Source organism: Strongylocentrotus purpuratus, unplaced genomic scaffold (assembly GCF_000002235.5).
Source record: "Strongylocentrotus purpuratus isolate Spur 01 unplaced genomic scaffold, Spur_5.0 spur5_scaffold_7, whole genome shotgun sequence".
NCBI classification, from domain to species: domain Eukaryota; kingdom Metazoa; phylum Echinodermata; class Echinoidea; order Camarodonta; family Strongylocentrotidae; genus Strongylocentrotus; species Strongylocentrotus purpuratus.
The window spans coordinates 9,932,502-9,956,752 of NW_022145613.1; the positions used below are offsets into that span (position 1 = coordinate 9,932,502).

Sequence of the window (24,251 nt, forward strand, 5' to 3'; positions counted from 1 at the left end):
AGGATGGATATGACAATGTACGATCAGCCATTAGAAATAATTGTTAAAAAAACTTACCGATGACAATCACATTGAAGGAGCACATGGCCATATTACTGGAGGAATCCACCGTGGTGTAAGTCACCAAGGTTGTACCGATGGTGAAAACAGCCCCTGGAGAGTAGTCTCCAGTCACGGTGACGTTGTCTGTATTGTCTGTGGCTGTAGGTTCAGACCAGCTGACGGACGTGTTCGGCATGCCATTATCTGTATTCTGCACGACGTCCGATGTGTTGCAGACGGTAAAGACGGGATCCTCCAGGTCTAGAATGGTTCGATACAAAACACGAGTGACATTAAATTGTCATCCCTTTAATACGAAAAGGGCTCTCTCCCCACATCTACTGCAGTAACCGATTGTAGGTAGGACTGTAAACTTTACACGTATATATATACTATAGTTCTCCTTAGAACTATAAGCTAAGAAAGATAAAAGATAACCAACATTCTTTTTCAAGACTACACCAACAGTCCTTTTCAGGACTACACACACTCAAGAAAGAAAGATTGAGAATCCTTTTCAGGACTTCCCAATCCTCCCTCTCTCTCACATGGTGCAACCGCAAGCCTACTGTATACATATATATTTATCTTTCAATAATCATATGTCAAATTAGGGCTAGGGGCTATAGATTATTATTGATAGTGCAATGAAAACAACTAAATGACATGTTTATATTCATCTAGTTCCCGATCTAAGGAAAGTTTCTAAATTTCAAGTTGATCCTTGCTTACGATCCTTCATAACCCCATCCTATCTCTGCCATACTGACGCTGATACCTATTTCGACCACAATCTTCAACCCTCGTGGACCACATGTCAAACAATACATCACCATCTTCTTAAGACAGCATACAACCCTTTTTTCATCAATGATAGCGACATGTACAGTACATCTCTATACTTTCTCACTCACTCTCCCCGTTGGACAAAGTAGCAATACTGTATCATAGACTGTCTTGCTTTCTTCTGAGCTAATTTAACCCATTGCCTACACTGGAACTTGGTGGCCCCTGTATTACACCTATGAGAATATGAGAATTCAGAAGTCAACGGGTTAGAAGGGTGATGACTTACCGCGGACGGAGACTGTGAAGGTACAAGTTGCATTGTTGCCAGAGTCATCAACTGCTACATACTCCACCACCGTAGACCCCAGAGCAAACATATCTCCTGGATTATAGTTGGACGTGAGCATGTAGTTCACTGTATTGTCACTGACCACTGGGTCTGACCAGGTGACCATCTCGGTGGAGTTGCCAGAATCCAGGATTGGTGACAGAGAGCTTGGGCAGTAGAGGAACATGGGGGGCTCTTGATCTGCAGGAATAATGGATGAGGTATTTTTAAGGTCCTTAAATTGTCCATGCTGTAGGCAGTTAATATCCTCCCAAAATTCTCATATCATACATAATACATGTATGCTTGGAAAGAAAAAAAAAAAATCATAATTTTTTCCTTAAAATTAACATGGGTCGATGGATTGTTGAGTCTGGTATTATGCAACAATGTTCGCTTAAAAATTAGACAATATGATTGGAAAACTTGTTAAATGTAATTTCAATAGTAAATATATGTAGAGTCTTGACCAAAAAAAAACAAAGAGTATGTTTTATTTTTTCCTGTGACTTAACTTGTAGGTCTGTTTGATTAACCATTAACTCAATGATTCTCTGACTACATACATTTTCAAACACTGAATGCTAAAGGTCAAGTTGGTCCCGCAGATCCATTCAGTGTCCAATCAAGACAACATGGGTCAAGACCGGACTTACCATTTATGGTGATGCTAAAGACACACGTGGCGCTGTTGCCGCTGGCATCCACCGCCTGGTAGGTGACTTCAGTCATGCCGACGGGGAAGGATTCGTTGACGTTGTGTGTGCTTGTGATGGATACCCAACCAGAGTTGTCCGTCACAGACACGAACCATTCCACCGCCCTGGTAGCCTGCCCTGGCGGTGTCGCGTAGGTCGGGTTGCTGGGGCAGGAGTCAAAGACTGGACTAATGTTGTCTTTGGAGAGAGAAGAGCAAATGTTTAAGATTAAAGGACGAGTCCATTTAAAAAATAACTTACTTTCAATATAAGCAGAAAAATCAGACAAACCAATCAAAAAAAAGTTTGAGCAAAATCGGAGTGGACTTGGCCTTTAAACTATGAGGTTTCAAAAGAACGTTTTCTCTAATGTGCAGCACTTAGTCAATCTACACAAAATTCATTCAGACATAAAAACAATGAAAATACAAGGACAAGAAAAATACAAGGAAAAGGGTAGCAATCCTTTCATTACTTAACAATACATTTGATATATAATTATATATATAGCATTAAATAACCAAATTTGAAACTATTTTTGGCTTTTTCAGCAGGGTGTGCTCAGAAATACACGTACAGTGGCAGGTGCCAAGGTGTAGAAGCAAAAACATTTTTTTTCCTTCTGAACAGTTTAGTTTTTATCTATGAAGTGATAGTGGTGGTGTAGCACAAGTACAATAAAACTTTTATTAACTGTGGAATATGGTTTTCTTGAAATGTTTAAAAAGAAAAAAAGAGAGAGAGAGAGACAGACAGAAAGTGAGAGAGAAGGAGAGAGAGAAATTTGATTTATTAGTCAAGTTCAATGTAACATAAATAAAAAGTGTGAAGTGATTTTATAAAATAATAACAAAATAACCATGAAATCTCAAAAGCTTATTGTCAATAGGGTCCTAGAGAGAAGGAGGGGGAAGGAGAGAGGGGGAGAGAAAGAGAGAGAAAGGGAGAGATAGAGAAAGTAAAGGAGGGCTTGAGAGAGAGAGAGAGGGAGAGAAAGAGAGGAGTGCCAGACTCACCAGTGACATTCACTACAAACGAGCAGGATGCAGGGTTTCCAGCAGCATCTTGGGTAGTGTATGTGACCGTTGCCATGCCAAGGGTGAAGTTGGAGCCACTGGCAATGTCCGAGGTGACGTTCAGTGGCCCTGTGTTATCCACAGCCACAGCATCGGACCAATTGGCGACCGCGTAGGAACGGTCAGGAGGGATGGAGACGCTCATGTCCGATGGACAGGTAATGTTTGCAGCTTCTTCGTCTGTATTAATACAAGGGCATGCAGAAACGGCATATTAAACGTCATCGAGGACAGTTTAATTTGACTGATGGTTTAGTGGATATGGTTGACATGGTGAATGCTTCATGTCTCTGCCATGGTTCTTACATGTATTGCATTTTGGCAGGACCTTAATCAACATTTACCACACTTGACCGTAATGAAGTAAATGGATGCCGCAAAATAAGAAATTCCACACATCTTTGAGGGTGACCACACGTATGCCAAGTAGGACATCAGGAAAACATTTCACGCCTATATAATGACTCTTAGAATGGTTGATAAAAACCCGTGTAGTCATAACGTAATTAACCATTTTATTGTATAAACTTTATACTTCTGAGCAAGATATCATTGAAGGGGGAAAGTTGTGACTTTTGAATACAAACCAACCTATCGGAAACTAAAACCACAAGTTTAAAAGGGTTACAATTTCTATTTCCCTTTTTTTTTAGAGATTTCCCATTAGAACTTGTATTGAAGCAACCTTTACATAAAAACCACCTGTCCATTTAGATCACTAATTTGTCTCTCGACAAGTAACCGAGTCTCACCACGGGTCTGCAAACCATCAGAGCTTGGACCTAATTAATGAAAGGATATGAAATACAAACTCACCCACTACAGTAACAGTGAACATGCAAGCGATGGTATTTCCTGCAGCATCTGATGCATTGTACATGACAACATAAGATCCAAGATCGAGAACAGTCGGGGGAACGTAGTTCTCAGTGATGGTGACATTACCAGAGTTGTCCATGAAGACTGGGGCAGTCCAGTTTACTGTAGTGTTCGTTGATCCTGGATCTGCAGCTACTTGTAGGTTCACAGGACACTGATCAAATGTTGGGGCTTCATCGTCTGGTTTCAACAACAATTCAATGAATGTATATGATTATTCAATATTATCATTCCATCATTTTTTTAAACAAAACCTATTTCAAATGTGAAAGTACAGTGTAACCTCATATTGGTATAATTAGCACAATAAAATTTCAATTTTTGTACTTGTATTTACAGAAATGTTCAGCACATTCATTTTCGTCACATAAAATTATGACAATTATGGATCATAAAACATGTATTGTTCCTGCCTATTCAATGTCCATGAATATGGGGTAAAACTATTAATGGATCAATCTAGGACAGACTCCCAATTAGTTCCTTTCTCTTTAATATAATACTGTTGAACATACACGGTTAAATCCAAGGATAACAATGAACTTCTTGTTCATTCAATGTCAGCGAATACACAGTTTATTCTATTCATATATAAAAGTACATAAAATAATCTAGATAGACTCCTGGACCTTGTCTTTAATACAAAGAGTGGCGAATGATCCAAATCAATCACAAGCCCTCTTTTCAATATCAAGTTTGCAGTCTCCTATCAGTTACATACATAGTTGCGATTGATATCACTTACAAATAAGTTGCAATTATTCGCAACTGTTTATAAGACAGGGCTCAGAATAGTAACTTTATTTCACTTATGTTGGATTCAGAAGAAAAGAACAAAAATCATTCATGGCAATTAACACCCCTAAAAATGAAAAAAATAAGCCAACATTATTTTACCTTGAACAGTCACCACATAGGTGGCATTGACCTGGTTCCCAGAGGCATCCATTGCAGTGACGACCACAGTGGTTGCACCAATAGGAAAGAATGAATCGGCGGGAGCCGTCGATGATATCATGACGGCCCCTGAATTGTCCGTGGCGGTGGCAGGCGACGGTGAGACGATGGCACCTGCCTGGCCCGGATCGGTGGAGACGTTTACGCTGGGCGGTACATTGGTCAATACTGGGTCCTCCACATCTGTGGAAGACATAACAGAGAAAAGGATAGAAAAGACAGAAAATTGTGAAGAGAATAATTAAACAAAAGTTAAAAAGGTGAATTGAGACAGATAGAGACAGCATAGAAGAAAGTATCAGAGATAAGAGAGAAGAGAGAGAGAGAGAGAGATGAGAAGAGATAGATAGGGAGAGAGATAGAGAAGAAAGAGAGAGAGAGAGAGAGAGAGATAGAGAGAAGACAGAGAAAGAGAGAAACATAGAAAGGGAGAGATACAGATCAAAAAATAGAAGCAATGAAATACATGTATGTACTTATGTACCATGAGCCTTTAAGTAAAATGTAAAAAAAAAACTTCTCTACCAAGTATTAAAGCTATGGTACAGAGAATGTTCCTCTCTCTCTCTCTAAGTGCCATATCCATTGACTGTGGCGACCATGCTATTCCACAACTCTCTATTTCTAGCTTTCACCAGGAGCTCCATCCCCTGGCCGTCTACTCCTCTCTTCTAAAGCCATCTCTCTACATTCACTATGAACAATACAGACAAAGAAAGCGGACAAAATATACAGTTCCTCAGGTAGTCAAAGGAACATCCCTTCACTGCTATTATGTAAAAAGGTGAATATGCATGTGACACCTGTTCTATACATTTTTACATAATAGCAGTGAAGGGATGTTCCTTTGTCGACCTGAGGAACTGTATATTTTGTCCGCTTTCTTTGTCAGTCATATTCATAGTGATTATTTCATGTTTCTGAAGACCTCCTGGTCAGTTTCCACGAATTTTTGTCCCCTCTCCATTTTCAATGACTTCCCATGACTTTCCCGGTTTTTTCATGACCGTGGGAATCAACCCTACAGAGGCCATCACAGACACAGCTTGCCTCTTAAAAGCTTGCACTTAGCTCTGAAATGAGTCAAGATAAAATGTCCATACCTGTAACTCTAATAGTGAAAACACAGGTGTCCTCATTGTTGAACTGATCAGCAGCGGTATAGGTCACTTGATGTTCCCCGAGGATAAACGACATGCCCGGATTATCGGACCCAGACAGGGCCACGGTTATTGTGTTGTCTGTTGCAGTTGGTTCTGTCCACATCACGTTGCTCTTGGCATCACTGCCGGCATCCGTCGTCACATTGATGTCGGCTGGGCAGTTGCTGATGACAGGAATCTCCATGTCTGTGTACAGAATTGGAAATGTTCATCATTTCCATTCGCCACCTTTGCAATTCATTTTAAGTTATAAGTTTACATTAAAAAACCATTGCCTTCAAAATAACAATTAACAGCCTTGGTACTGAACATTAATGCTTTGATAAACAAACAAAAAACAAAAAAATCCAATCCAGAAAAGCATTCATCTATAAATGTACATGTTGTATACTGTATTTTCAGTAGTGCTCCTATGGATTCACATGCTTACAGGCACATTTAACAATAAACATTTTCAATTTTTATATGGATTTATTATTCTGCACACAAATTTCTCATCCTCTTTTCAGTTAGTTCCGGAATATGTATAGTTTTGTTTGTGATGTTTTCCATACCTGAGATTGTGACGGTGAAAGAGCATGTGGCTGGGTTCCCTGATGGATCGGTAGTGTTGTAAGTAACTGTTGTCACGCCAACAGTGAAGTTGGAACCACTGGCAATGTCTGGAGAAACTGATAGAGATCCAGTATTGTCTCTGGCAACAGCATCTGACCAGGACACTGAGCCTACGGCCAGACCTGGGTCGGTTACATTCACAATGTTGGCCGGGCAAGTGATGTTGGGAGCTTGGTTATCTGGAACGCAGAGGGTTCAAGAAAGAGAGGAAATAAGCCGGTGCTTATGGGTTCAAACCTTGTCAAGACACTTGTCTCATTGAGCAGGGCATTTTTATCTACATTGCTCATCTCCAGGTGCACGAGGAGAACCCAGTAGGATTATGGGACAGCCGCAAATGTGTGTGCTTTTAAAAGGGTGAATACTGTAGGCACTTTGGTTGATTAACTGGTTAAGCACTTTAGGCCCCCCCCCCTCAAAAAAAAAATAGCGTCCTGCCTTTTTGAAAAATAGGAAGGAGAGGGGCTTAAAAAAAAAAAAAATTCATTTTCCTTGACAGTCAGGCTATTTTTTAAGATGGCCGCCAGCATTTTTTTTTAACTTTAGGAAAAGATCATTTTAGCAGTATGTTTTTCATGTTTTTTCATTAAAAAAAAAAAAAACAAAAAAAAAGGGACAATTTGTTTTGTTTTTTAAAAACCAAACAGATGGCCCTCCAAAAGGAAGCAGGCGGGGACGCTAAAAATCTTTTTTTTTTTAAATGGCCTTATAGGAAACTGTCTTTATTAGACATTAAATAAAGCTGTAGCTCACTTTCAACATGCAACCCATGACCACCTAAACATGGGATGTGAAAAGCTGCATACAAACACAAGTACATTTCTCTTATGTCAGCGGACCTCTCCCAGGTTTACTTACTTATCTTAATGATCATAATCATTTTTCAATAGGAAACATTCAAGCTTTGTAAAAAAGTGGTCTTTACAGACAGGTGAATTTTCTATACACGTGGTTGTTGAACTACGTTTAACTGCACAAGAAGAAGTTGTTAGTACCTATGACAGTGACAGTATATGTGCAGTATCCTACAAGCCCTGCACTATCGGTCGCCGTAGAATTGATGATGTGCGGTCCAATATCTAGCACGGGCCGGGGTTGATGGCTGGTGTTCAGAGTTAGGCGAGTGGGAGGCGTCGCATTGTCACTGAAGTTGATATTTGTGATGTTGACCGTGGCGTTTGTAGATCCGGCATCAGCAAACACACTCATGTCCGACGGGCAAACATCGTACATGGGAGCCTCATCATCTTTACAAGACACAGGTTGGGAAGGATTCATGTCATTTCAGTAGCTGTAACATATTTCATTCTTTAATTCCTCTCCATTATTAGAGGAAATAACTATTGCATTTGATTTAATAGAATCATCATTGCAAAATACATTAACTCTTTTGATTTGATTATTATTCATTTGATTAATAAAAAATACACATGTTCAAAACTTCATCCATTTCATAGGATAATTTAACGATGTATTAAAGTATTCAATGTATCCAAGTTTTTGTTCAGACTCTAGATGAAGGTAAATGTTCAGGTAATGATACCCCGTTTACATCTTTTGGAAAACCCCTCAAAATGCAAATTTTTCTCATATGAGTGGTCAAGTGGTCTGAAACAAAGAATGGCTAGCATTTTTCATTATTAGATTAAATGATCTGGACTCTATTCTTAGAGCACAGGGAGGCAAAACATTCATTTCTTCATTAATAAATTACAACTTCTACAGGCTCTGTATGAATGATGTCACAGGAAGGCGATTCAAACACCATACCCAAATCTGCTTACCATAGACAGATACACTGTACTGACACAATGCCTCATTCCCAGACGGGTCCGTGGCTGTGATGATGACATTGGTCGTGCCTAGTGGGAAGGTGTCCCCAGAGGTGTGGGTCTTAGACACGTTCACACTTCCAGAGTTATCAATGAAATAGACAGCGTTCAACGTTACGTTTGCAGTGTTCTCATTCGCATCGGTACCCACAGTAATGTTACTTGGACAGGTCATGAACGTAGGGGCTTGATCATCTGGACGAGATGGAAAATGGATAAATTAAAAAAAAACTATTCAGGTACATCTGTAGACCAAGATCATGAACAAGTGCACAAGATGGTTTGTAATTAGCATGTACTTTGTATATCATTTCAGCCTTTTCATCTTGAAATTATAAAAAACAGATTTGTGAGTTGTAAAGTTAGACACAAAGAGCAAGTACCGGTAATGCCTGTATCAAGATGAACAATCCAACAAAAGTAAATGCTATCATATTCAAAAATTCGCTGAGCAAAATGCATTTGCAATGTTAATAACTTCTTCAGTCACTTCTATAAATGTAACCGTTCGATATAAAGAAAAAAAACTACGGGGCCACAGTGAACAGGTCAGCCTACTAGAATCTTCCTGGCAAAGTCAATATAGTGCATGGTACACGGAAAACGGTCTTTCAAAATGATTTGATAGGCTGAATTACCTGTGACTGTGACATTAAAGGAGCATGTGGCCATATTTTTATCTCCATCATTTGCTGTGTATGTGACCAGGGTGGTGCCAATGGGAAATCTTGTCCCTGATGCCATATCGACACTGAGAGAAACGGAGCCAGAATTATCAGTGGCATTGGCTGCGGTCCAGTTGACTGCGGTATCGGACAGTCCAGTGTCAGCAGGTTGGGAGATGTCTGAAGGACAGTTCAACAGAGCAGGGTCTTCGTTGTCTGCAAAGAGAAAATGGGACCAAATTTTATAGTCATTTTCATAAGTTTTTTGTCCCTGCTATGCATTTTACAGACTATAAATGAAAAGTGTAGATATGGATAATGCATCATTGATTTATCTTTTCCTTTTTAATATCATTCTGAGATGATTATGTTATAGTTTGATCTTAATTAAGGGTATCTTCTTTTATCTCATTTGTTTACAGACCGTGATCATTGTTGAAGTCTACTGATCGACTGACACAAATAGCCAGATCTTATTTATGATCACGGTGACTATGAACCATGCCTGTCGTCTCTTGCCCCATCCCTGGGTGTGACTACACTACCCCAACTTTATCCGATTCTATCCGATTTTAGTAAATACACGAACGAGTGCAAATTAGCAAATTCTTTGCATTCCCTGAAATCATATGACTCTGATGTGACGTTTTTTTTAGGTTCATTGAAGTTAGAATATATAATCATATCAATCCGGAATTTCTCACCTTGCACAGTCACTGAAAAGTCGCAGGAAGCAGTGTTGCCAGCTCGGTCGGTCACGTTATACATGACCACCGTGGTACCGAGGTAAAACGGAGAGCTGTCGTTGAGATAGTTTGACTCCACAGACACCACCTCCATGTTGTCAGAATATGTCAGAGCTCCCCAGCTTACATTTCGGTAGTCCACACCACTGAAGGTGTCTACCATGATATCGCTGGGGCACATGACCAATGGTATCACTGAATCATTTGCTGAGAATTGTGAGGGAAAATTGCGCATTAGGTTTAATACACTGTGGTTTCATGTTACAGAAACTAGATGGATGGCGGGAACAGCAGTTTATGGCCAAACCATACTTTAAATTTTTACACATCGCCCTATATAGCTGGCTTACTCTACCAAATGAATTAAACCTGATGTGGGTTTAAGCTTTTGTCCAAAATCAGGTTTCACAAAAGTGAGTCTGCATGAGGTTTCCTTCGCTAAATGTGAAGTTGGACCCCTGGTCAGATTTAACTTAATTAGTAGAATACAGACCATGATGTTTAAGTTGGGTTTCATATTTATAAAAATGTAAAATTATTGACCTGTGCTCACCTATCCAATGTGTTGATATTCCCCTAAGGCTTTTACCTTTTAGACATGCCTTTTGTGTTGTACTGTGATGCATGCAAGCAGGTGCACCAAATGAATGTTATGACAACTGGTGAGTAAAATACAGGAACTGCTATATTCCTACCAGCTCTTAGAGTGGGGGTAATACAAGGGGGGGGGGGGGGGACAACAACAACAAAAAACAACAGATCATTCTCACACTCTCTATAAAGATATATGAGCTTTAACCATGGAAATCACTTACCATAAACTTGAACTATGAAGGAACATGTTGCAGAGTTAGAGGATGGATCAGTTGCTGTGTATGTGACTGTATAGTTGCCTACTGCAAATTCGGTGCCGTTGGCATAATTAGATGTTAAAGTGATGGGCCCAACAGAGTTATCCGTCACTGCTGGTGTCAGCCACTCAACGCTCACATTGTTAAAAGCAAAGACCTCTTGATTGGTTGGACAGAAAGTGAACACTGGGTCCTCAGGATCTGGAAAAGAAACAGAGAGAGAGAGAGCTTGTCATTTTTGTGTGGGGGAAGGAGGAAGGAGGGGGGGGGGGGGTTCTTCCTGATATAAAAAAGAGTGACTGGGATACATTTTTACATGTCTACATAAAACACAGTTCTATCTATGGTCACATCATTCTGTATTTGGTATTTCACATGAAAAAATGATTTGTTATGTTGTAACATTCCGGGCACTTTGACATTATAACCCAGGTTATAGTTGAGCCTCTAAAGTAAATAGAGCTCAAGCATATCATGTACCTATTTACAGCTAGGTGGAGAGTGGAAAATGAAGAGGTAATGTCTTGCCAAAGGACGATAGTGCTGGGCTGGGGTTCTTTTTCTCAAGAGAACATTGACAGACTTTTCTCACCTTCCACATTGACAAAGAATGTACATCTGTCAGTGTTGCCTGCGTCATCTGACGCTATGTAAATCACTTCAAAACTGCCAATCTCAAAACTTGCTCCAACAGCTGTATTGAAGGTCAGCTCATAGCTCCCAGAGTTATCGGTGGCATTAGGGGGAGTCCAGCTCACTATGGCATTTGACTGTCCTGCTGTCGAGTTTACTGTGATGTCAGACAGACAGCCAATTACAGGATCCTCGGTGTCTGCAGATGGAGAGAGAGAAAGTGAAAGAGTGATAACCCGTAGCCCCTAGTTTTAGATTCCCAAATAGTTGCAAAAATAATTGAATGCTAGAAATGTCTCTATTAGATACTGTCATCCCAATGCAAGTGAAATTTCAAGAAGGAAATAATTTCCACACTATAATCAATATATAAATATGAAGGAGTATACCAGTTGAGAAATTTGAAGAATTTGTTCCAATTTTCTGACGCGTGTGTACACTACTTTTCAGCTGTGTTTGGATGTGCGCGACATACCTCGGACAGTGACCATAAACTGACAGGTGTTGTTATTCCCAGACGCGTCCTCAGCATAGATGGTAACCTGGGTGCTACCAATCAGGAAGGTGTCCCCAGAGTTGTGGGTATAGTTGGAGTAGATGACCGCATCATTGTCAGCGATGGTAACGTTGCTGAAGGCCACGGTGGCGTTGTTAGTGCCACTGTCCTGCTGTACCACGATGTCTGAGGGACAAGGGCTGACGGTGGGAAGCTCCACATCTGATGGAGGGATGAAAATGAAACCAGAAATGGGAATGACATTACTCGGAGCACTAACAAAAAAGTTTTTTTTCTTTACCTGACGTAGAGTAGTTATTCTATAGATATTGTCAAGACCAATGATGTTTTATTATACATGCTACTCTTGTTAGAATACTAGATGACAAAATACATTTTAAGTGATTTGCCGGCCTTGGGCTTCGGGCATCCACTGATGACTGGATTCTCATTGTCTATCAAAAGATAAGAAATAAAGGTGTTTGCATATTTTTCAATCTGAGGACAATGGAGATAAAATCAATCAATTCACATTTTGAAATAACAATTTAATGATACTTATGTATACTACTTTATGAAAGTCATTGTGCTAAAAACAGTCAATTTTGACTAGCTTCTATATGCAAATGAACAAATATTATGTACATGAGAGATCTTGATAATTTGTAATTTGTACTCGTAGAAACAGAAATCACTAACTTAAAGTGCAAGTGAAAATTAGAGTGACTGAGTAACTTATTCAGTCAATCACTTATTTAGTCATTTCTTTTACAGTGAAACACTTGATTAGCCCACAGCAATGAGAGTCTGCTGTTTCAGCAAATTTCACAAAATATTTGATGATGCTATTGTTAACATTTTGCAACACGTATACAAAAAAAAAAAAAAAAAAAAAAAAAAAAACTCTCTATACACTTGCCTGTAACGACCACAAAGAAAATACATGTGTCTGTTTTTCCAGCAGCATCTGTTGATGTGTATTTCACTGTGGTGTTTCCAATAGGAAAGGGATCTCCAGGATTGTGGGAGGATGTCAGTGTCTGGTTACCAGAGTTATCTGATGCTGTTGGCCGCATCCAGGTTACTACAGCTGTGGCATTACCATTGTCTGTGTTGACATTCTGATCACTTGGGCATCCACTGATGACTGGATTCTCATTGTCTGGGAGGAGGACAAGATATTTGTTCATGTATGTGTGATTATACAGCATTCTAACCCCCCCCCCCAATACAAAAACATATTCCAAATTCTTTTAAATTTTGAAGTAGGCTGAAAAAAAGCATATTGCTTTAAATTCAACCTTAAATAACATCTACTAGTCATACATTTTTCTCCCTTAGGCATAATCACTTAAATCAAGGGGAAAGGAATGAGGATTCTCAATCATTTGACCACACTGGAAATAAAAGTATTTCTTTAGCAAAACCTTTTCATTATCATATATCTCGTCATAAAACAGCACTTATGGGGGTATATGAACGTTGGTGCGAGTACCGGAAGCCTAAAGAGCTAAAAAAAAATATATAAAAAATTTATTTAAAAAAAAAGAAATCCTTTGATATGTATTTTCCAAAGAAATAATTAAGCCTTTTTTTCCCTTTTATTTCATTGATTAGCTTTCAACAAAGTTGATTAATTCATTCTTTCTCAAGTATTGTATTTTCAAAGGGATTAGAAATTACAGAAGGTAACTAACAAACATGGTTACTTGAAAATACTTGTCATATTTTTAAGTTTTATAAAACGGGTGTATAAATCTTTTAAGTGTTGATTTGTGTTGTTCATCAAATATTTCTCAAATAAAATATGGCACTTTTTGTGGTACGGCTCCAAGTCGGTTCAGAGGTCCTTTAATTAAATGAGCGCAATGTCTAATGAATAAGTAGATAATCCTGCACATGTAGTACCAAGAACATAAACGTTGGTGTTCCACAAGGTTCTACGTAGGACCTTTACATATTATTTTGTACATAATATTTAGTTTTAGAGCAAAGAATATGCCATAAAATGATTTACACAAATGATTCCAATTTATTCTGATCAAGAGATAATGTTGACTATTGAGGTCTGCTGGATTGTTTGCATATAACATATCTTTTAAAAAAGCGTTGTACGCTTTTGAATTCTAACACATTTACTGATGTAAAAATATAGTGACTCAATCTAGGGACTATTCATTAGTCTATAACAAATTTATCTATAAAATGAATTTATAATAAAGGTTATCTTCACCTATACACCCCCCTGTGTAGCAAGGTTATGTCACCTAAAGCAATTATTATGAATACTTACCAGTCACAGATATATAAAAGGTGCATGTGTCTGTATTTCCTACTGCATCTGTTGATGTGTAGGTCACTGTGTTGTTTCCAATAGGAAAGGAATCTCCAGGATTGTTGGTGGATGTCAGGGTCATGTTACCAGAGTTATCTGTTGCTGTAGGTGCAGTGTAGGTTACTACAGCTGTAGCATTACCACGGTCTGTGTTGACACTCTGATCGGTCGGGCATCCTCTGATGACTGGATTCTCATTGTCTATCAAGAGATAAGAAATAAAGGTGTTTGAAAATTTTTGAATCTGATGACAATGGAGATAAAATTAATCACTTTACATTTTGCATTTCATGAGAGGGCCTTTCAAAAAACTATTTAATGATACTTACGTACACTGCTTTATGAAAGTCAATGTGCTAAAACAGCCAATTTGCAGGACTAGTTTGTACATGAAAATGAACAATCCCCATCTACATGAGAGATCTTGATAATTCATAATTTGTACTGTTAGAAAAACAGATCACTACCTTAATGTGCAAATGAAAATTAGATCTACTGGGTAACTTATTCAGTCAGTAAATAATTTAGTCATTTCATACGCAGGGGACCACTTGATTTGCCCACAGCAATGAAAGTCTGCTGTTTCAGCAAATTTCACAAAATATCTGATGATGCTATTGTTAACATTTTGCAACTCTTTTTTAAATGTAATGCTTCCTGGGAGAAATTTCAATTATTTAAACATATAATAATTGAAATTTCTTCCAGGAAGCATTACATTTATAAAAGTTATTGTCCTATGGCGGACTAATGAATATTAATGAGTCAGAATGAATCAGGTGAGCTGAGGTATTTATTCTAGTTCATCATGACTGTGCCATGGACCAGTGATGGCTTGGTGGAACAGTCGCTGCCTGGCAAGCTGGTTCCAAGATTTTTTCTGACCTGTTTTTCAATACAGATCAATCAATCGATCTTGTTTACTGGGTGTAAGCCACAAATATGTTTAAATAATTTTGCAACTCGTATAAGAATAAAAATCAAAAACTCTCTATACACTTGCCTGTTACGATCACAAAGAAAATACATGTGTCTGTATTTCCAGCAGCATCTGTTGATGTGTATTTCACTGTGGTGTTTCCAATAGGAAAGGGATCTTCAGGATTGTGGGAGGATGTCAGTGTCTGGTTACCCGAGTTATCTGATGCTGTTGGCGGCATCCAGGTTACTACAGCTGTGGCATTACCATTGTCTGTGTTGACATTCTGATCACTTGGGCATCCACTGATGACTGGATTCTCATTGTCTGGGAGGGGGACAAGATATTTGTTCATGTGTGATTATACAGCATTCTAACCCCCCCCCCCCCAATACAAAAACATATTCCAAATTCTTTAAACATTTTGAAGTTGGCTAAAAAAAGGATATTGTTTTCAATTCAACCTTTAGTAAACATCTATTAGTTACCGGTTGCATGTTTTTCCTTATTAATAATAATAATAGGTGGTTCTTGTATAGCGCTCATGTCTGTCAGACCTGACACTCCCGATATATCAGACATTGAATCACTTAAATCAAGGGGAAAGGGAGGAGACAAAGATTCCCAACCAAACCACACTGGAAAATGAAAATATTTCTTTAGCAAAACTATTTCATTTTCATATATCTCGTCATAAGACAGCACTGTTGGGGTGAATATGAACGTTTGTGAAAGAAGGCTAAAGAGCAACAACAATAAATAATAATAAAATAAAAATTGTTTTGACATGTATTTTTCCAAATTAATAATTGAGACTCTTTTCATTTATTTCATTGATAAGATTTCAACAAAGTTGATTAATTCATTCTTTCTCAAGCATTGTATTTCAAAGCGATTAGGATTTACAGAAGCTCACCATCAAACATGGTACCTTGAAAGTACTATTTCTAAATTGTATAAAGACAGGTGTAAAAATCTTTTGAAAGTGTTGATGTGTGTTGGTCATCAAATATAACTCAATTGCAATATGGCACTGTTTGTGGTACGGCTCCAAGTCGGTTTACAGGTCCTTTATTTTACTGAGTGCAATGTTTCCATAAATAAGTAAATAATCCTGCACATGTAGTACCAACAACATAAATATTGGTGTTCCACAAGGTTCTGTGGTAGGACCTATACATTTTATTTTGTATATAATGATCAGTTTTAGAGCGAAGAATGCCATGAAATGATTTACACAAATAATCCTAGTAATTCTGATCAAGAGATATCAAGGTCTTCTAGATTGTAAGCATATAACAAATACAAAATTATCGTACTAAAACATATTGTACACTTTTTAATTCTAACAACAAAAATAACAAATTTACTGATGTAAAGATATAATGGGTCTTTCTGGGAACTATGCATTAGTCTATATCAATTTAATCTTCAAAAAATAAGAATTTATAATAAACTAATATTAACCGACTAAGAGGGTAATGGTACAAACTATCAATGCCGAGGTGATCTCGGGGCTACTATCATCCCGAGCCGCAAGGCGGGAATGATAGTTTAGTAGCCCCCAGCAAGGGCATGACTATACATATTTCACCTATAGCAATTTTCATGGTTACTTACCAGTCACAGATATATAAAAGGTACATGTGTCTGTATTTCCTGCTGCATCTTTTGATGTGTAGGTCACTGTGTTGTTTCCAATAGGAAAGGAATCTCCAGGATTGTCAGTGGATGTCAGCGTCTGGTTACCAGAGTTATCTGTTGCTGTAGGTGGTGTCCATTTTACTACTGCTGTAGCCCTGCCACTGTCTGTGTTGACACTCTGATCGGTCGGGCATCCACTGATGACTGGATTCTCATTGTCTATCAAAAGATAAGAAATAAAGGTGTTTGCATATTTTTTAATCTGAGGACAATGGAGATAAAATCAATCAATTCACATTTTGAAATAACAATTTAATGATACTTATGTATACTACTTTATGAAAGTCATTGTGCTAAAAACAGTCAATTTTGACTAGCTTCTATATGCAAATGAACAAATATTATGTACATGAGAGATCTTGATAATTTGTAATTTGTACTCGTAGAAACAGAAATCACTAACTTAAAGTGCAAGTGAAAATTAGAGTGACTGAGTAACTTATTCAGTCAATCACTTATTTAGTCATTTCTTTTACAGTGAAACACTTGATTTGCCCACAGCAATGAGAGTCTGCTGTTTCAGCAAATTTCACAAAATATTTGATGATGCTATTGTTAACATTTTGCAACACGTATACAAAAAAAAAAAAAAAAAAAAAAAAAAACCTCTCTATACACTTGCCTGTTACGACCACAAAGAAAATACATGTGTCTGTTTTTCCAGCAGCATCTGTTGATGTGTATTTCACTGTGGTGTTTCCAATAGGAAAGGGATCTCCAGGATTGTGGGAGGATGTCAGTGTCTGGTTACCAGAGTTATCTGATGCTGTTGGCGGCATCCAGGTTATTACAGCTGTGGCATTACCATTGTCTGTGTTGACATTCTGATCACTTGGGCATCCACTGATGACTGGATTCTCATTGTCTGGGAGGAGGACAAGATATTTGTTCATGTATGTGTGATTATACAGCATTCTAACCCCCCCCCCCCCATACAAAAACATATTCCAAATTCTTTTAAATTTTGAAGTTGGCTGAAAAAAAGCATATTGTTTTAAATTCAACCTTAAATAACATCTACTAGTCATACATTTTTCTCCCTTAGACATAATCACTTAAATCAAGGGGAAAGGAATGAGGATTCTCAATCATTTGACCACACCGGAAATAAAAGTATTTCTTTAGCAAAACCTTTTCATTTTCATATATCTCGTCATAAAACAGCGCTTATGGGGGTATATGAACGTTGGTGCGAGTACCGGAAGCCTAAAGAGCTAAAAAAAATATATAAAAAATTTATTTTAAAAAAAAGAAATCCTTTGATATGTATTTTCCAAAGAAATAATTAAGCCTTTTTTCCCCATTTATTTCATTGATTAGCTTTCAACAAAGTTGATTAATTCATTCTTTCTCAAGTATTGTATTTTCAAAGGGATTAGAAATTACAGAAGGAAACTAACAAACATGGTTACTTGAAAATACTTGTCATATTTTTAAATTTTATAAAACGGGTGTATAAATCTATTAAATGTTGATTTGTGTTGTTCATCAAATATTACTCAAATAAAATATGGCACTTTTTGTGGTATGGCTCGAAGTCGGTTCACAGGTCCTTTAATTAAATGAGCGTAATGTCTAATGAATAAGTAGATAATCCTGCACATGTAGTACCAAGAACATAAACGTTGGTGTTCCACAAGGTTCTACGTAGGACCTTTACATATTATTTTGTACATAATATTTAGTTTTAGAGCAAAGAATGCCATAAAATGATTTACACAAATGATTCCAATTTATTCTGATCAAGAGATAATGTTGACTATTGAGGTCTGCTGGATTGTTTGCATATAACATATCTTTTAAAAAAGCGTTGTACGCTTTTGAATTCTAACACATTTACTGATGTAAAAATATAGTGACTCAATCTAGGGACTATTCATTAGTCTATAACAAATTTATCTATAAAATGAATTTATAATAAAGGTTATCTTCACCTATACACCCCCCTGTGTAGCAAGGTTATGTCACCTAAAGCAATTATTATGAATACTTACCAGTCACAGATATATAAAAGGTGCATGTGTCTGTATTTCCTACTGCATCTGTTGATGTGTAGGTCACTGTGTTGTTTCCAATAGGAAAGGAATCTCCAGGATTGTTAGTGGATGTCAGGGTCATGTTACCAGAGTTATCTGTTGCTGTAGGTGTAGTGTAGGTTACTACAGCTGTAGCATTACCACGGTCTATGTTGACACTCTGATCGGTCGGGCATCCTCTGATGACTGGATTCTCATTGTCTATCAAGAGATAAGAAATAAAGGTGTTTGAAAATTTTTGAATCTGATGACAATGGAGATAAAATTAATCACTTTACATTTTGCATTTCATGAGAGGGCCTTTCAAATAACTGTTTAATGATACTTACGTACACTGCTTTTTGAAAGTCAATGTGCTAAAACAGCCAATTTGCAGGACTAGTTTGTACATGAAAATGAACAATCCCCATCTACATGAGAGATCTTGATAATTCATAATTTGTACTGTTAGAAAAACAGATCACTACCTTAATGTGCAAATGAAAATTAGATCTACTGGGTAACTTATTCAGTCAGTAAATAATTTAGTCATTTCATACGCAGGGGACCACTTGAATTGCCCACAGCAATGAAAGTCTGCTGTTTCAGCAAATTTCACAAAATATCTGATGATGCTATTGTTAACATTTTGCAACTCTTTTTTAAATGTAATGCTTCCTGGGAGAAATTTCAATTATTTAAACATATAATAATTGAAATTTCTTCCAGGAAGCATTACATTTATAAAAGTTATTGTCCTATGGCGGACTAATGAATATTAATGAGTCAGAATGAATCAGGTGAGCTGAGGTATTTATTCTAGTTCATCATGACTGTGCCATGGACCAGTGATGGCTTGGTGGAACAGTCGCTGCCTGGCAAGCTGGTTCCAAGATTTTTTCTGACCTGTTTTTCAATACAGATCAATCAATCGATCTTGTTTACTGGGTGTAAGCCACAAATATGTTTAAATAATTTTGCAACTTGTATAAGAATAAAAATCAAAAACTCTCTATACACTTGCCTGTTACGATCACAAAGAAAATACATGTGTCTGTATTTCCAGCAGCATCTGTTGATGTGTATTTCACTGTGGTGTTTCCAATAGGAAAGGGATCTTCAGGATTGTGGGAGGATGTCAGTGTCTGGTTACCCGAGTTATCTGATGCTGTTGGCGGCATCCAGGTTACTACAGCTGTGGCATTACCATTGTCTGTGTTGACATTCTGATCACTTGGGCATCCACTGATGACTGGATTCTCATTGTCTGGGAGGGGGACAAGATATTTGTTCATGTGTGATTATACAGCATTCTAACCCCCCCCCCCCCCCAATACAAAAACATATTCCAAATTCTTTTAACATTTTGAAGTTGGCTAAAAAAAAGGATATTGTTTTCAATTCAACCTTTAGTAAACATCTATTAGTTACCGGTTACATGTTTTTCCTTATTAATAATAATAATAGGTGGTTCTTGTATAGCGCTCATGTCTGTCAGACCTGAAACTCCCGATATATCAGACATTGAATCACTTAAATCAAGGGGAAAGGGAGGAGACAAAGATTCCCAACCAAACCACACTGGAAAATGAAAATATTTCTTTAGCAAAACTATTTCATTTTCATATATCTCGTCATAAGACAGCACTGTTGGGGTGAATATGAACGTTTGTGAAAGAAGGCTAAAGAGCAACAACAATAAATAATAATAAAATAAAAATTGTTTTGACATGTATTTTTCCAAATTAATAATTGAGACTCTTTTCATTTATTTCATTGATAAGATTTCAACAAAGTTGATTTATTCATTCTTTCTCAAGCATTGTATTTTCAAAGCGATTAGGATTTACAGAAGCTCACCATCAAACATGGTACCTTGAAAGTACTATTTCTAAATTGTATAAAGACAGGTGTAAAAATCTTTTGAAAGTGTTGATGTGTGTTGGTCATCAAATATAACTCAATTGCAATATGGCACTGTTTGTGGTACGGCTCCAAGTCGGTTTACAGGTCCTTTATTTTACTGAGTGCAATGTTTCCATAAATAAGTAAATAATCCTGCACATGTAGTACCAACAACATAAATATTGGTGTTCCACAAGGTTCTGTGGTAGGACCTATACATTTTATTTTGTATATAATGATCAGTTTTAGAGCGAAGAATGCCATGAAATGATTTACACAAATAATCCTAGTAATTCTGATCAAGAGATATCAAGGTCTTCTAGATTGTAAGCATATAACAAATACAAAATTATCGTACTAAAACATATTGTACACTTTTTAATTCTAACAACAAAAATAACAAATTTACTGATGTAAAGATATAATGGGTCTTTCTGGGAACTATGCATTAGTCTATATCAATTTAATCTTCAAAAAATAAGAATTTATAATAAACTAATATTAACCGACTAAGAGGGTAATGGTACAAACTATCAATGCCGAGGTGATCTCGGGGCTACTATCATCCCGAGCCGCAAGGCGGGAATGATAGTTTAGTAGCCCCCAGCAAGGGCATGACTATACATATTTCACCTATAGCAATTTTCATGGTTACTTACCAGTCACAGATATATAAAAGGTACATGTGTCTGTATTTCCTGCTGCATCTTTTGATGTGTAGGTCACTGTGTTGTTTCCAATAGGAAAGGAATCTCCAGGATTGTCAGTGGATGTCAGCGTCTGGTTACCAGAGTTATCTGTTGCTGTAGGTGGTGTCCATTTTACTACTGCTGTAGCCCTGCCACTGTCTGTGTTGACACTCTGATCGGTCGGGCATCCACTGATGACTGGATTCTCATTGTCTATCAAAAGATAAGAAATAAAGGTGTTTGCATATTTTTTAATCTGAGGACAATGGAGATAAAATCAATCAATTCACATTTTGAAATAACAATTTAATGATACTTATGTATACTACTTTATGAAAGTCATTGTGCTAAAAACAGTCAATTTTGACTAGCTTCTATATGCAAATGAACAAATATTATGTACATGAGAGATCTTGATAATTTGTAATTTGTACTCGTAGAAACAGAAATCACTAACTTAAAGTGCAAGTGAAAATTAGAGTGACTGAGTAACTTATTCAGTCAATCACTTATTTAGTCATTTCTTTTACAGTGAAACACTTGATTTGCCCACAGCAATGAGAGTCTGCTGTTTCAGCAAATTTCACAAAATATTTGATGATGCTATTGTTAACATTTTGCAACACGTATACAAAAAAAAAAAAAAAAAAAAAAAAAAAAAACCTCTCTATACACTTGCCTGTTACGACCACAAAGAAAATACATGTGTCTGTTTTTCCAGCAGCATCTGTTGATGTGTATTTCACTGTGGTGTTTCCAATAGGAAAGGGATCTCCAGGATTGTGGGAGGATGTCAGTGTCTGGTTACCAGAGTTATCTGATGCTGTTGGCGGCATCCAGGTTATTACAGCTGTGGCATTACCATTGTCTGTGTTGACATTCTGATCACTTGGGCATCCACTGATGACTGGATTCTCATTGTCTGGGAGGAGGACAAGATATTTGTTCATGTATGTGTGATTATACAGCATTCTAACCCCCCCCCCCATACAAAAACATATTCCAAATTCTTTTAAATTTTGAAGTTGGCTGAAAAAAAGCATATTGTTTTAAATTCAACCTTAAATAACATCTACTAGTCATACATTTTTCTCCCTTAGACATAATCACTTAAATCAAGGGGAAAGGAATGAGGATTCTCAATCATTTGACCACACCGGAAATAAAAGTATTTCTTTAGCAAAACCTTTTCATTTTCATATATCTCGTCATAAAACAGCGCTTATGGGGGTATATGAACGTTGGTGCGAGTACCGGAAGCCTAAAGAGCTAAAAAAAAATATATAAAAAATTTATTTAAAAAAAAAGAAATCCTTTGATATGTATTTTCCAAAGAAATAATTAAGCCTTTTTTCCCCATTTATTTCATTGATTAGCTTTCAACAAAGTTGATTAATTCATTCTTTCTCAAGTATTGTATTTTCAAAGGGATTAGAAATTACAGAAGGAAACTAACAAACATGGTTACTTGAAAATACTTGTCATATTTTTAAATTTTATAAAACGGGTGTATAAATCTATTAAATGTTGATTTGTGTTGTTCATCAAATATTACTCAAATAAAATATGGCACTTTTTGTGGTATGGCTCGAAGTCGGTTCACAGGTCCTTTAATTAAATGAGCGTAATGTCTAATGAATAAGTAGATAATCCTGCACATGTAGTACCAAGAACATAAACGTTGGTGTTCCACAAGGTTCTACGTAGGACCTTTACATATTATTTTGTACATAATATTTAGTTTTAGAGCAAAGAATGCCATAAAATGATTTACACAAATGATTCCAATTTATTCTGATCAAGAGATAATGTTGACTATTGAGGTCTGCTGGATTGTTTGCATATAACATATCTTTTAAAAAAGCGTTGTACGCTTTTGAATTCTAACACATTTACTGATGTAAAAATATAGTGACTCAATCTAGGGACTATTCATTAGTCTATAACAAATTTATCTATAAAATGAATTTATAATAAAGGTTATCTTCACCTATACACCCCCCTGTGTAGCAAGGTTATGTCACCTAAAGCAATTATTATGAATACTTACCAGTCACAGATATATAAAAGGTGCATGTGTCTGTATTTCCTACTGCATCTGTTGATGTGTAGGTCACTGTGTTGTTTCCAATAGGAAAGGAATCTCCAGGATTGTTAGTGGATGTCAGGGTCATGTTACCAGAGTTATCTGTTGCTGTAGGTGTAGTGTAGGTTACTACAGCTGTAGCATTACCACGGTCTGTGTTGACACTCTGATCGGTCGGGCATCCTCTGATGACTGGATTCTCATTGTCTATCAAGAGATAAGAAATAAAGGTGTTTGAAAATTTTTGAATCTGATGACAATGGAGATAAAATTAATCACTTTACATTTTGCATTTCATGAGAGGGCCTTTCAAATAACTGTTTAATGATACTTACGTACACTGCTTTTTGAAAGTCAATGTGCTAAAACAGCCAATTTGCAGGACTAGTTTGTACATGAAAATGAACAATCCCCATCTACATGAGAGATCTTGATAATTCATAATTTGTACTGTTAGAAAAACAGATCACTACCTTAATGTGCAAATGAAAATTAGATCTACTGGGTAACTTATTCAGTCAGTAAATAATTTAGTCATTTCATACGCAGGGGACCACTTGAATTGCCCACAGCAATGAAAGTCTGCTGTTTCAGCAAATTTCACAAAATATCTGATGATGCTATTGTTAACATTTTGCAACTCTTTTTTAAATGTAATGCTTCCTGGGAGAAATTTCAATTATTTAAACATATAATAATTGAAATTTCTTCCAGGAAGCATTACATTTATAAAAGTTATTGTCCTATGGCGGACTAATGAATATTAATGAGTCAGAATGAATCAGGTGAGCTGAGGTATTTATTCTAGTTCATCATGACTGTGCCATG

General features: G+C 37.0%; 1 protein-coding gene across 13 annotated transcripts in view; it reads right to left on the bottom strand.

Annotated features, from left to right (window-relative positions):
• LOC588928 overlaps positions 1 to 24,251 on the bottom strand; it is a 111,923-nt gene that overhangs the window by 51,222 nt on the left and 36,450 nt on the right. For 10 of the 13 annotated variants that reach the window (XM_030974331.1, XM_030974335.1, XM_030974332.1 and 7 more), the window contains 25 exons: positions 23,388 to 23,630; positions 22,017 to 22,259; positions 21,308 to 21,550; positions 19,768 to 20,010; positions 18,723 to 18,965; positions 17,351 to 17,593; positions 16,645 to 16,887; positions 15,109 to 15,351; positions 14,064 to 14,306; positions 12,690 to 12,932; positions 11,750 to 11,992; positions 11,234 to 11,473; positions 10,606 to 10,842; positions 9,749 to 9,997; positions 9,018 to 9,260; positions 8,332 to 8,574; positions 7,543 to 7,794; positions 6,487 to 6,726; positions 5,873 to 6,118; positions 4,710 to 4,952; positions 3,750 to 3,992; positions 2,874 to 3,113; positions 1,816 to 2,055; positions 1,118 to 1,360; positions 58 to 303 (listed from right to left, as the gene is read on the bottom strand). In XM_030974331.1, the coding sequence (XP_030830191.1) occupies positions 58 to 303; positions 1,118 to 1,360; positions 1,816 to 2,055; positions 2,874 to 3,113; positions 3,750 to 3,992; positions 4,710 to 4,952; positions 5,873 to 6,118; positions 6,487 to 6,726; positions 7,543 to 7,794; positions 8,332 to 8,574; positions 9,018 to 9,260; positions 9,749 to 9,997; positions 10,606 to 10,842; positions 11,234 to 11,473; positions 11,750 to 11,992; positions 12,690 to 12,932; positions 14,064 to 14,306; positions 15,109 to 15,351; positions 16,645 to 16,887; positions 17,351 to 17,593; positions 18,723 to 18,965; positions 19,768 to 20,010; positions 21,308 to 21,550; positions 22,017 to 22,259; positions 23,388 to 23,630 (6,078 nt within the window). The remainder of the gene's footprint in view (positions 1 to 57; positions 304 to 1,117; positions 1,361 to 1,815; positions 2,056 to 2,873; positions 3,114 to 3,749; positions 3,993 to 4,709; positions 4,953 to 5,872; positions 6,119 to 6,486; positions 6,727 to 7,542; positions 7,795 to 8,331; positions 8,575 to 9,017; positions 9,261 to 9,748; positions 9,998 to 10,605; positions 10,843 to 11,233; positions 11,474 to 11,749; positions 11,993 to 12,689; positions 12,933 to 14,063; positions 14,307 to 15,108; positions 15,352 to 16,644; positions 16,888 to 17,350; positions 17,594 to 18,722; positions 18,966 to 19,767; positions 20,011 to 21,307; positions 21,551 to 22,016; positions 22,260 to 23,387; positions 23,631 to 24,251) is intronic. The other 3 variants (XM_030974330.1, XM_030974329.1, XM_030974333.1) reach the window with 3 other exon arrangements.